Source organism: Colletes latitarsis, chromosome 9 (assembly GCF_051014445.1).
Source record: "Colletes latitarsis isolate SP2378_abdomen chromosome 9, iyColLati1, whole genome shotgun sequence".
NCBI classification, from domain to species: domain Eukaryota; kingdom Metazoa; phylum Arthropoda; class Insecta; order Hymenoptera; family Colletidae; genus Colletes; species Colletes latitarsis.
The window spans coordinates 29,922,209-29,936,693 of NC_135142.1; the positions used below are offsets into that span (position 1 = coordinate 29,922,209).

A 14,485-nucleotide genomic window follows, 5' to 3' on the forward strand; every position below is an offset into this window, starting at 1 on the left:
ACGGCGCCATTGTTTTAATTTCATTTAAATCGTGAGAGTGTTGCGTTCGTATCGCGAAGAACTCGTTGCGTTCACGGTGTATCGTACGCTCGTATAGGTTTAGTGTGAGATTGATGGAGAGGTAGATTGCGAAGTTGTAGTGGTAGAAACCGTGACGGGAAGACCTTGCGGAGAACGGCGGAGCTTGAATAAACATGATGCCAACCGATTTTGCGATATCGAATTATGTTCGACCGCATACCATGCGTTTTTTCGCAAGAAAAAGTTCAGACCGCAAAGGTCAACAAAATGAATAATCGTTGTGCACGTTACGAAGAACATTTACGTTTCGATTTAACGATTTTGATCGAATAAGGGCAGTTCGAAACAGTAGTAGAAGTATCGACGCAGGTATGGAAGAGCGCGCATGCTCTTGCTATTTCATACTGATTTTTCTAATCAAGGTATCGATAGTACCGACCAACCTCCAGTAACGTGGGAACGCGGACCACTCCTTGTCGCATTGCTGCTTTAAGAAAATACCTAAATCATCCTAAATTCAGGTTTTGGAAAGCTCCAGAAAATAATTGTTTCAAACGGTTGCATAAAAATTCCGGTCAACAATGTTACGAAGAACCTAATAGTCGATTTATATCGGTTTGAGTTAAGCAATTAGTTTCTTAAATTAATTAAAATTTCTCTGTTCGACTTTACATAATTATTCGATCAACCCACCGTATCTGAAAAATATGTTTGTTACGTTAGCAATCTATGCTCATCGGAGAGTTACGTAATTTTATAGCTATTTTTCGAAAGGAACCGAGCAGTCTGTCTTCTATTTAGATTTATCAGTGAAGAGGAACAAAATAATAAGACATGCTCGTTCAGACTTACCGAAGAGTTTAATTATATACATATGTACTTTCTTCAACGATCAACCGGTGTCGAATATAGTATCGCGAAATTTAAACTTTCCATATTTAGAAGTGTAACCTTTCTTTACGATATCGAGCAATTACAGATAGCCGAATAACTCTATAATTAATTAACATTTCGGTCACCAAAAATTGTAGCACCCTCTTCAAGACCAGAACGTTTTTTATCGATCGCTACAAAGATATCCTGAGAGCAATATTCTCAAATGAACGTTTCAAATAGCTTACACACGTATGTACCTAAAAGGGGGTCGTGCCACTTGTTACCCAAAATCAATCAAACAATTATTCGACTGTCTGCCGTTACTCTACATTACCAGCGAGGGTGGCACTTTTCAATCTATCTTGCAATGCCAACAAGAAAACTAGAAATCTTGAAACGTGTATTTCTAGTAGGTTATTCCACGTCGTATCCGTTCTAACGAGGTTACTTCGCGTCGCGTCGATCGCTGTGGCATGTAAATACGTAGACACAGGCGTACCGCCGTGGCACGGTCAGACTGTCGTCAATTTAAAGAATTCGTGTTATCCTTGAAACTCGAAACTCGCCGAATCAATTTATTCCTATGTCCCCCCCGAGTGCACGCATGCGTCTTCGGTTTGTCGGCGAGTGTCGTCGATCCGCGCGTAGGTGGTTCTTATCTGCAGAAGGGGCGGGGTGGTAAAACGATCGTGGGCGTACGGGGGTGTTTATGTATCGACCCGTACGGGGCGCGCGAAACTTAGACGTCGTAAGGAGCGAGGGCGCCGGTGCCCCTCTTCCGGCGCCACTGGGCAGTTTCATTTCCATTGGATCGAGTCGGGCCGAGCTGCCGCAGCCGCGACAGTGGCAGCATCCAGTCGGCAGTCCCCGGCGGACCTCGTGCTCGCTCGGACGCTGTTTATGCACGCGCGTTGCATTTCCGGTCCTCTTCTTCCTTCTCCTCCTGCCTGTTTCCGCCTCTCTCTCGCGCACGCATACGATCTCTGTACTCCGTACCCCATTCGGTTGACCGATTTTATCGAGGGTACGCGGATAGTTTGCGTGCGCTCGCGACAGAGAAAGAGTAGAGAAGGACATGAGCGAAACAGCCGGTGGATCGTCGTCAGTGAATACCGCAAGGTGACGGTGCAAAGTGCATCGAAACTGTGCTTCGTATAACCACGATCGTCCAACGAACATCTTTCCCGTTTCGTTCGTTCTTATCCATATCGGATCTTCGATTCGGCCCGGGTGGGCAACGTATAGATACCGCGTGAACCATATACGCGAATACACTCGACGTGACCTGATTCCACGACGTGTCGCGGGAGCCCCTCGTCTTCTCGCGCCGACACACCGGGGGCATCGATCGAACGAACACCACCTCGGATCGTCTGGAGCAAAGATTTCATCGACGTTGCCCGGCAATATGTTATCCCGTGTTACCCGCGATCGGAGGAATCCGTGCGGCAAGATCGAAACGCTTCGAGGCTGGATTATCTGCCCCTCTCTGTGACTCCCGATGAAAGTTTCCCGAGATACCGTTACCGAAAGGTGCCTTTCGGTACGTTGTCGTGCGCACCGCGGTGATCCGGCGAACGAAGAATAGAGGGATTCGCGGCGATCCGTCGTGTTAGCCTCGGTCCTAACTCTCCTCGTGTACATTAGCAGCTTCACGACTGACGGAGCTTACGTACGGGTCAACGGCACTAGTGGTTTATTTCCGGCATTGCCTTTCCTCGCCGGCCATCTCTTCTGTGCCGTGCTGCGTGTGCACGTCCTTCGCTCGACCACGCCGGTGGTTCTACCGTGTCCCCACCCTTTTTAGACAGGTGCACCCGGCGACCACGTGCGTCTCCCAAGGCCGACGACCACCGCTACGACACCCGGTCTGATCTACCACTTACGCAATCGCCATCAGAATCAGATGTTAAACCCACATGGGCTGAGGACACCCGTCGATCGCCACGGTGAAAGAGAGACACGCGGTCGCGGGCCTGGAATCGGGTCGCGCGCAACAACGACCGGCTCGCGATCGAACGTATCGATCCGGTACTCGTGTTAATCTTTGCGTCGAATTCCACGGGCGGACATGAACGTTGCCCGCGCGGATACGCGAACGTTTCGTGCCGTACGATCCTAACGGTCCGCGCAACAAAATTGCCAAGAATAAAGGTTTTCCCGCAAACATGACGGTCGATCGCGGCGTCGAACCGGCCGACGAGCACCGTGCTGGCTTCCGGAAACACCACGGGGTGAATAGATGCGGTTGCGGGTTAGGAAGTCGTGGAGAATGATTTTTATCGACGAAGGAATGACGGTGAAACCACGGTGAAAGTGTTATTTCAAAATGGGGCAGCAAGGATCGAAGGGTAGGCCAGCTCTTCGGACGGATTTCGTCAGAGACTCGACGAAAATGCGGCTCGGCAGCTTCAAGAAAGGTCAGAATTTAGCGTTGTATGAACCTACAGTCCTCGGAGCTTTAAAGCTTCGACCTTTATTAATGCTGAGTATTTAAGACTAACGTCGTATTAAGTTTTAAGAAGCTTTCGAGATTCGAGGAAGACATTGTTAACTATTTTGATTCGGGTAAAGAATATTCGTTGCTTCGAAATATTTCGTTTAGACTACATTTCGACGATCACCGACGAGGGAGACGCGAATTGGCCGGCAAGTCTCCGCCTCGTTAATCCGTTAATCTCGTTTCACACAAAAAAAAAGAAAAGAGGAGGCCCCGTGGCTATCTGCCACCTGTCTTTTTCTTCGTGCTTCATTTGACGCTAGAAAGTTCCAACGACGCGAATACGAGCGACCGACTGGCTCACGGCGGTTGCATAGGCATTCGAAAAGGTAGATGGGTCGAACGGTTTCTCTTAAGCGAGTCTAAAACGTTACGGAGAAGGATCAAAGGTACCCTACTTACACACCTTGTCACGGGATTTCTCTTTTACGTTGTTCATCGATCATTGTTACCCGATGAGTTCGTCGGAAAGTAGCTCGGGTCGTTATATCGTCTCTCGTAAAATATTAATAGCGATTGATGATCTTTCGTAAGCACGCAGGCACACATGGATCGGTTAGGGTACAGCGAATAACATAAACAGTCGGACCGTACGGACGCGTTTGACTTCGACGATCCATATCTCGGTCAATCATGTAGGAAACGAGCTGTGGAAATTGTTTCCTCGAGTGACCTGTTTATTTCACAATAATTTAAAAATACAGCAAAGAAAACTAGAGTTTCAACCGTACGATTAAATAACAGGATATAAAATAAGTTACTGCTAAAATGAATATTTCAGATGCGTTTCTTTTTTTAATTTTCAATCACCTTAATGAAACATCCAACGCTTCCGCGATATACGTTCTTCCCTTTTTAACCCTTTTTTTTATAAACGTTTCGTAGCTTAAGTCCTTCATTTTGTTTCGAGTTGCAAGATGCGCACCTCTGCTCGCGTGCCAATTGCGCGTAGAAAATGACGTGATAATCGTCGTGTTAAATAATAACGTTTCGCGAAACGGTATTATTTAACGTGCCAAAGTAACGAAAAGAGTTGGCCGAGAGACTTGTCGCTTTTACATTGTACCATTCGTTTACCTGTCCTCGTGGGCAGGGCTATTAATTCCAGTTAATTAATTGACGGTTATTACTGTTTAAAACGGGGCGAACGAAAATGATTCGTGGAGCATTATGAAAGTGTTTGCAAATAGCAAGATGATGGATGAGATCTCGACCGGTGAATGTACATATCTGAGTAGGTAATATTAGCTCAGTCTGCAACGAACATGATTGAAGTACCGTTAGGCACCCCCGGAAAGTTCGTACGGTTTTCTGCAGCGCCCGGATATTTTATTGCCTTCTATTATTGTTACCCGACGCAATGGCGATCGCTCGAACGATTAAACGAGACGTTTCTATGAAACACCCAGTACATTGTTTTTTGCGTTCAGAGGTTATAGCCCCCGAGGATGATGATCTCTTCCATTTTTAGACCTCAATTGTCACGCGTTATTGAACGCAATTGAACAAAATTTATCATCTTACCTCCGTTCCTCACCGACGAGATTCACACGCGGACAACCGTCGTTCGCGCATGGTAATGTTGCTTAATATTCTTAATCGTCGTACACGACTGTGTCGAATATTTTCCGCGCCAGTTTCTCGCACATGCAAGATTGATTCGAACCATTATGCACACGGGCGCATACGATGGCCGTTATGTGCTCGAGCTCGTAGGCAACGGCTACGTGCAGCCTGGTGTACATAATAAACGTTTTCTTTTCCTCGTTGGCATAATCGACGAGCTACACGGTTCAAACTTAGCTCACCGCGAAGGATCCGTCTCGCTATTAACGCCTCGTCGAGCACGGATTCCGATGATGCGCGAAATGTTATTAAAGTAGCTACGACTGATGAGAGAAACGAATTTCCACGGTCGATGAACTACGCGACACGTAATGCTACGCGTCATGGTGACTATTTGTTGTTCTCGCGATTCCCGGTTATAAATGTACACTCACACACGAGAGTCTTCCAACGCTTACATTTATAACACTCGACCAATAAAATATGCATGTTGAGTTCCAAGCATTTGGAACATGGACAATGTATACTGTTTTTACAGAATATTTATAGTAAATGCATATCGATAGTTGATCCATCGATTGCCATATTTGAATAATAGTTAACTCTAACGCTTCTATTTGGTCCCATAAATGTTCAGTGGGGTTCAAAGTCAGGATGTGGCAACGGAACACTGTACAATACCCATTGTAAGAGTTTGAACACTTTGTTGTACGAGCGTAGATACCCGGGAAACAAATAAGATTATAGTAGTTTTTATCTTGCGTGTTAAGACTATCTGATTCGTTTCGTTCTATATTTTCAGAGAGATCGTCAACGTCGGTAAATCCACCAAGAAGACTGGTAGCCAATGGACGCGGTAGCCAACAGAACCGTGTCAATAGTTTCGAGAGCAAGAAGAACTGCGTAGAAATGTCGACCATCAATCTCGGTGAGTGTCGAGGGGCCGGTAAATGCGCCCCAAATTATGCGACGAGTTCGCATACAGTATCGAACAAAAGTATTGGCGCAGGCAAGCGTATATGTAAGTCTCTAAACTTACTGAAATGTAAGTCTCAAGCCTCTAAATTAAGCGTACGACAAATTGAGAGGCAAAAGTTGATTAGTAAACACTTATTACAGAGAAAGGTACGAGATGGATCGAGCATAGCAAATGAAAAGCGAGAAACAACGGTAGCCGAAAGAAAAATTCTATTAAATGTACTCCATCGAGGAAAGTCGCATTCGACGATAGGCAAAATCTATAATTGAAATCGTTTTACTATTGGCAGAGTAAAAAGGAAAGTGAATAGTACAGGGTTTTGTTGCGTTATGTAACGAGAAGTACTATCAAGCGTTGAAAGCGACTTTCGTTCAGCGAGTATTGTACACGTTGTAAGTGTCGAGCCCTTTTTCCAACATCTTCTATAAATAAAGCCTCTGGCTTTACAGTTTCGGCGACACGAGCCTTTTAGTCTTTGGGAGACGTTGGTTTGCAACACTTTTAGCATTAGACACCCCATATATATATAAATGTCTGTTCGCTGATTGAACGGAGGAAACGAAAGGTCGAGGGCACCGCTGCGTGCTTCCGGTTGGAGACCTAGTGCGACGAAGAGAATACTTTTTCTCTGAACGCCTGCCCCTATGCAACTGTTCGTGCTCGTTCGTATCCGCGACAACGTGTTCTATGCTTTATCTGCGTGTCGATAGCAAACTACCGCTACCAGGGTTCTATTTTCAGTGAGAAGCGTAGTATTGAAAAGTATTACTGGCAACCGGCCATGCTAGTTTCGGCAAATAGATATTACTGCGTCTATCGTTTTGTCGTTTACCTAGAAAATACCTATCAAATAATGTTCATCGTTCTCCGTCAACCCCTTGTACAATGACGAGCCTGACTCATCAAAAGTTCTTTATGCTAAGTTTCACGATGACGAGGCCTCCAGCTTAACGCATAGGGTTTTCCAAAGAGATCGATAGAATCTCTGCAGTATTTTATTTAATTCGCATAATCTTAGCGCCGTGTGCATTTCTTTAATGGCTGGTATTCCTCGAAGTCAATTATTTATACGATCTACGCTACGAACAACGCTTAACGTTAACGCTTTCTGCGTAAATTTACGACCGAGAAGTGAAAATACATCGAACGTCCGTCGTATCGTGGACGGCAATGTTTACATTTTCTTTCACAACTTTTTCTTGAAATCGAAACTTCGTCCGTCCTTTATAAACGTAATACTTAACCGTTAATTTGTAAAACGATATACGATGAATCTCATTTAGGCGAATTCTTATCTTGTTGTCGCCGATTGTACGATAATTGCCCGTCGTGGGCGTACGCCGGCGGCGTCGCCTTTGTTTCCGAAGTCAGGTAAAAATCGTAACGGTAGGACATCCCTTTTGCCCGCGGCAAAGTGTACGATTTAAACCCCCTGCCACCACGAACGCTATTCGTTGTTCCGGCAGTTCTTCGACAACTCGAAACGGGAAAACAACGGCGTGCCACTCAGTCTGCCGGTTCGTTTGGCCCCGTGCGGGTCGCTGAAATATTCCGTCCCGTGGACGTGATTTGTGACCTACGTGTTCGCGACGCTGTTTCGTGATCGGCATTATTAGCAACGACCTACCGAACGTGGTTCACGCTCGACGACGATTACGATAAGCGAGCAGCCGGTTTCGATACAGACAGTGTACGGTTCGTATGACCGGAATATCGAAGCAGCAATGGTTTCCTCGTACCATCGTAAATATTCTGGTATTTATTTATTTATTTCCTGGCGGTCCTGGTACGCGTACGACGCGTGACCCAATTTCTCTTTATTTCTGGGCTGTAATCGCCTCTCTATCCAACATTTATTTTCGCATCGAACGACCGAGGTAGCAAATCATAAACATTCTCATTTACAAACGAATTATTGAAATCAGAATAAATGCCTGTACTTTTAGATAATTATTAAAATTGTATGTTTGTAAGGAAAAGAATTTTTCTAAAGCTATCCTTGTTTTTCATCGAAGAAACATCGTTTTGTCGTGTATTGCGTGGCAGAGTTTTACTACGAAAGACTCTGAGCTTGTACAGACGTATTATTTCGCGCGGACAGTGAAACGGTTCGCACGAACGGTACTCGTAGAGTCGAGGATACGTCATTTAAGGCACTACCGGTGTCTGCGTGTGTGCAACGTGGTCTCGTTAACGCAGCGAATTCTATTTTTTTTTCAGAGAAAAGTCCGTCAGCTACGCGAAAGCCGACAATAACGAGGAGATTAACAACCACCATCGCAGCGAAGCAACACGGTTCAACGACATCGACGAAAGGTATATCGTCATTTTCGCATCTTCGCGCGGTCGTTTTCTTTTATCGTGTTCGCGGAACAACTGCGACAACCGTTTACCGCTGCTCGCGAAACGTTTTCTTTTCTCTTATCCGATCGAACAACAAAGAAAAATTGAATAGAGTCGGCAATTAAATATCATTCTCTAATTTTCTTGCAAAGATACGATCTAACTTAGTTATTAAATCGTCATCGTGGATAGAAAGTGTAGCATAATAAATTTGTTGGGTCATATTATTTACATTGAATGGAAATTATGTAACATTACGAAGTCAGTGTAACAGAGTCTGTGAAACACGTTTGTAAAACGACTCTTTCTTTTAATTGGAATCTCATACAATACTGATATTCTCATATTTCTCAATAAAAATGGCGATGTAATAGCTATTAGATTGTGTGCATTTTACTGAGAAATCGGCGAAAATGATACAAGTTTCAATCGACCTTCTGCGTACGAACCGACCTAATAACAGTCTTCGTGGGACTGCATATTTAACTCGTTCGTACTTGATGCGTGAAGATATTTAGATCAGGTAACATGTTGAGACTGGTCAATGGTCGCCAATGATATCGCTGTATCGGATTAACATATTATTGGGTTAACGAACGTGGTCAACTAATTTCATAACAAACTAACTTGCTCAAAAGATTCAGTATGCCTTTCAAACTCAACTCAGTATAAACTCCTTGTTTCTTTAGAAGTGATAAATTCCTTTTTACAATAATTCTGATAATCTCCTCTAACGCAGAATAATTCATTTAACCATTAATTCTATCGAGCCCAATTTTCTTAAAAAGACTTGCAGTGGTTTGTTTGCAATAAGAAATTCTCACTTGCGCTAATGGTGGATTAATTGCACCGCAGAACCTTTCTTTTAAAGTAGTAATCACGGTATAAAAATGGCGTTCTTTCCACTATTGTGTTTGGTGAGGATAATACTACGAGGAAACATCATCCCAGCGTGCTTTCTAATTCATTGACCGCGCTACTCCGACAGTAGCTAGTTTCTAAAAAAGTCCCACGGTCATTTTGCGGTGCGTATACGTAGAAGCGTTTCTCCGCACGCACGAGGACGCACACGTGCGTGTCCTTCCTCGTGGTCTGTCGTTTCGAAGAAAGTCATAGCTTTCACTGGTCCTCGGATATACTAAATCCTGTTCCCCGCCTTATGGTATCGATTTTCGCTCGAAGCTACTGAAAAAAACCCATCAATCTGTCGATAACAGGTATCGTGGAACAAGAATTGGGCGTCTTCTGCATTCAGTATTCTCATTTTTCCTATTCCTTCACAAGCTCGATTGTTTTGCTCTACCCATTATCTGTGTTTATGGATAATTTTAGAACACGAGTTCTTTTGTAGAAATTGAAGCGTATTTAAGCATCTGATATATGGCAGATACGGCAGCCATAAACTATTCCACTATTCGCAGAAGCATAGAACGTATTAATACACAGTTAAGTAAACAATATTATAGAAACAATACTACTGCGTTTAATCAAGTGTTGCTGAGTATAGATCGATAATGTATTCCTTCAACGTAGTTTTATTAACTTTTTCAAGGCAATTAAAAGCATCGTAAATGTTAGGACGCTTCGACTTTTAGATTCTTCGTAACGGTTTCGACATTTTACACATTCTCTTTGATATTTTCGAACGTCCAACGGTCGTTTTTCGGATTTTTATTTTCGCTCAAACGAGGGTCGATCATTTTTAGCACGTATCGATCTTTTCGCTGAAAGCCCGTACCGTACGTGTTTATCTGGAACAAATTACCGAAGCAAAGATTATTATCAATGATCGTCTGCGTCCTAGAAACCACCGAATTGCAGGTCGAGTTTCTACGAGTCACGGTCTTGCACTTCCTTTCGTTTTAATTTATCATTCTATTAATCATTCATGAAGAAGCCGCCGGAGAGATACATCGATGGCCAGAGCAAAATCGTAGAAATTGTTTCTTGCTGTTTCGACGAGTCGTTGAACGTCGAGAAGTAAAATAATTTCAAGTTTGAAAATTGAAAGTAGCATCTCGGTTGGCGAGGTGTTTTTAATTACGTACGCGTTACGAATGTGACGAAATCAGATATCGACGACTGGAATCGCAAATTGTCCTCTAAGGTCCTGGCGGAAGAGCGTTATCCGATCGTCGATCACACGGATCATTATCCTCGAATGACTATACCTTGGACACGTATTGTCTCGTACGTATACGGCGAACCGTCTACCATCTAGGGGTGACCAATTCCAAATGGAAAAGCGAATTTATTCGGAGCACGGGCTCCTTGAAATAACTCGTCGCGATCGTGCTCGCTCGAGCGGCCGTCATTATCTTCGTTATCCTTTCCTTTTTCTATTAGCGGAATGACCGATTCCGTTGAAACGAACCACGGTCTTTTAAAGTACTTCTCATATTTACGACCCATGAAATCGACAGGCGGAACGATAAATAAAGTAACAGGCGTACCCCGCGCGGCATACTCGAATGGGTCCGCGTGTTAATTCTGTTGAAATAATGGAATCGTTGTTTTTCTGCTCCGTAGAAACGTTGATCGGAAACTTTCACGGGCAGGTGGGAAAAAATAGGTATATTAATGCAATTATGGAAACGTATGCGGGCATTGTGGGTCATATCGGAGCCGTGTGTATGAAGCGCGTAGAGCGCGTGTCCGGTCGGACACGGTTTTCCGCGTGTCCATCGTCTTCGTCTTCCTCGAGGTTGCACCTCGATTTCAAGGTGGTGGTAGGAGTGGCCGAGAAGGAGGAAGGAGGGATATATCGCTCCGCGAGGCAGCCTGTGGCTCGTGCTAATTCAGTCGAAGTGCGGACTTGGCCAGCAAATCGTTACAAATGACGATTCCGATTACATCTGCTTCACCGTCTATCGTTCGATCGTCGTTATCGAATGTTCTCAGCGTGATCGAACGATTCGAATGCGCCCGCTCTTCTTCCAGCTCGTACGCGCTAACGCGAATCGAATAGCGGAGATAAAAAAAAAAAAAAAAAACGATCAACGGAGCAATTACGCGACGCGAAAGAATCAACATTCCGTTACATTTATCCGAGCAAACAGAACAGAACAGTGTAACATCGCGATCCGAATAATCGCCTCGAAACATATTCGATGCGCGAGGGAGTTCGTTTCGTTGCCGGAACAGTCGTTCGCCGGCGGTGTGACGCGTAGATCCGCCGTCCAATTATAAACAACAGTGGAGGTGATAAATACGCGAATATCGCGTGGCTACTTGGGAAATTTCCCGGACGAGACGTCGATGTACCACTTAAGGCGGTCGTCGAATTTCCTTCGTCTTCTAGGACCATCGTACGGCTGACCTTAACCCAGAGTGTCTTCATTGACTAGGACCCCCGGTGCTCTTGAACGCCGAAATAAAGTTCATCGATTCGACGACTCGAGTTGCTTTATCGTTCTTTTTTTTGCTCGTCGGTTGGACCAAGCCCCTGAAAAAGGATCAGGCTCGAGAATCCGCGTGCTGTCACGTACGTCGTCGCGGTAATAATGGGAGGATGAACCACCCAGTGACGCAGTCAGGCCAAATAATCGACGTTACGTTTTAACGAGCTGAACGCGCGCGTGTCGCGTATGCGAATTTCCCGCGTCCAGCGACGTGTCGATCGCGTTTTCACCGGCTGCCTCGGTACGAAAGATCCTGAAAAACAGGTAGCCCGACTTTCCAAGACCGGGGGATCTCTCGACGGTTTTCTCTCGTCGAACGAGTTTTCCGCGCGACTTTCTTCGATACACCTAAATCTGTCGCGTAACATGACTGGCGATAGTCGATTTCACGCGGCGTTAGAGCGGTTCTGGTGTCCGTCGACTCTCGTCACGATGACCCGTTCGTCGTCGCGGAACGACCGTGGACGGGACCAATGTTCCACGCGATAACAGCGGCGTCACTCGAGGAACGATGGAGAAACGAAATAGCTAGAGCGATAAATGAGACGACTACACGGTGGAAATAACGAATTTCACTCGCGGTTCGAAGAATCCTAATGGTGATGGGCCCGGTGACGTTGGTTGCAGATCGTGAAACCAAGGAGCACAGTAATAACTATGTGGTGACAAGAGCGTCCTTGGAGACGCGGGACCAGGCCGCACAAACGGACATACCCTATGAGGCGATTCACGTGAAAAGGGCGGAACAAGTCATACAGGCCCTTTCCATCACCGTCAAATATCTGGCCTTTCAGGTACGTTTCCTTCGATCTTGCTTTATTAATAATCGCGCGTATGGAAAGAGCAACGTTTCCAGTTACAAACCTTCTATCATTACTGTTCGATCCACCCCCGATAACTTTACTAACACTCTCCTATTTTGATCGAGCAGTTGGACGCCTTTTCTACTCCAAAGTTAAAAAAAGATTTCGAGAACATGAAGACGGAATGGATGTCGTCGTGCTCGGAGATCGAGGAGCTGAGATCTAGAAACCTCGGCATTGAAGAGAGGCTCGAGTTGGAGAGGGAGAGTCATCGAAGAGCCTTGGACCAGCTTCGCGAAGATCGTGAGTCTTGCCAAGAGTTTTATTTGCGTTTCTTTCCGACTCCTGGCTCGTTACGGTGAAAATTAACGTGATGTAATTTACGCGCACATTGCGGCGCCAATTGTTTGTTTGTTTTTTTTTTTTTTTGTAGCATTGTATTCGAATCACGATATTGTAACGACTCCGTTTCGTTTTGTTTCATGTATGCATTGCACGCGATGCGTGTTCCAGCTTCCAGCCACGTATCGTATGATAATGATATTCCCTCTGTAACGAGCATAATGGTCTCGATGTCGGTGGCGAACGACGGAGGTTTCAAGTGGAGCAATTGTTAATTAAAATCCGCGAGGCGGTCGGTGCCCACGCGCAGCCCGGGTCGCGCTGAATAATTCGGGCATAAAATTTTCAAAAGCGAGAACGCGCGCGCTCCAACTTCACAAACGCTCGATTTAGTGGCCACGTAACGTTCATCGAGGTTAATTATAGGTTGGCACGTTCGACGGACTTAATCCGTTCACTGCCGTCTCTCGCCCCGCGACTTTGTTTTTCTTCCGTTTTACAATCTGTCCCGTCGACGTCTATCATCCGGGTAGAAAAATGTTTGGCAATTATGCACGATACCGAGGATCGCGATGGTCTCGACGGCCTTGAAGTATATCGAGGGGGTTGGTCGCCCAATCTTCTGGAACAAAAAATACTTATCATTCCCTATGGGTTTCAAAATATAATTGTTAGAAAGCCGTAGAGCAATGCACCGTTAACTTTCCTAAGATTTGGGACCCAGCAGTGAAAGTTACGCGTTCAGAGTAGCGTAGTTTTCGTAATAGAATGATTATAAGAGGACAAACGAGATGGATATATTATGAAAACTGTTTATTATACTGTTGAAACAAAGAGTTTCCAACCACATGTTAATATACCCCATTTCTATATTCAGAAAGATGTTACCCTGTATAAGTATGACCATTCTTCTTACATCCATTACAATGAGGAATAATATCCTACGTAAGATCAGAGCTTTTATAGAGCTATATGAATAATAAGAGCTACAATAATAATCTTCCCACTTATATGCGCCTTAACGACACTTACGTTTACTTAGATCGTCACGTTTCTAATCTTTATGCTAGTTGCATATTTTTAGTTTCCTATCACCGAACATCGAACAATGATTTTCAAATCCTTAATGTTAAAAAATCTCGTCGAGATAACGATGTACGTCGATTTGAAAGATTTGATTCCGTTAATTGTAATACTTTTGCTAAAAAAAAAAATTTGTTTATTTGGCTTTCACGATTACTTTCTACCATGACTATACGTAATTATTTAAGTACCAGATTCCACTCCACGTAAAGTGTGTAATTATTTACCTTATAAACTCAATGTTATTTTTGGTATTTCTCAAGACTCGAACTTGAAACCGGTTCATTATTTTTATAAATGGACTAGTAAGCAATTTTTCTTGCGCTGATGCCTTGTAATATGCTGATGATTTAAAGGTATTTGTAAAGGTAAGCACTGAAAACACATTTACGCTTGCTGCAATCGAGCGTGAACAAGTATGCGTTTCGTGTAACGACAATATGCATACTTACAACATCCCTAAATGTCACATTATGGTATTATGGTGTTTAGCAACTTCGGAATTTACACGAACCTTGCTTGTACATTCTTTTTATGTCAGCAGTAGTCGTAAAGATACGACGACGGAAAC

General features: G+C 44.4%; 1 protein-coding gene across 2 annotated transcripts in view; it reads left to right on the top strand.

The window, feature by feature from the left end:
* The window catches only part of Toc (toucan), a 38,130-nt gene that overhangs the window by 19,669 nt on the left and 3,976 nt on the right, over nucleotides 1-14,485 (top strand). For both annotated transcript variants that reach the window (XM_076772921.1, XM_076772922.1), the window contains exons 7-10: nucleotides 5,766-5,891; nucleotides 8,163-8,258; nucleotides 12,314-12,480; nucleotides 12,618-12,792. In XM_076772921.1, the coding sequence (XP_076629036.1) occupies nucleotides 5,766-5,891; nucleotides 8,163-8,258; nucleotides 12,314-12,480; nucleotides 12,618-12,792 (564 nt within the window). The remainder of the gene's footprint in view (nucleotides 1-5,765; nucleotides 5,892-8,162; nucleotides 8,259-12,313; nucleotides 12,481-12,617; nucleotides 12,793-14,485) is intronic.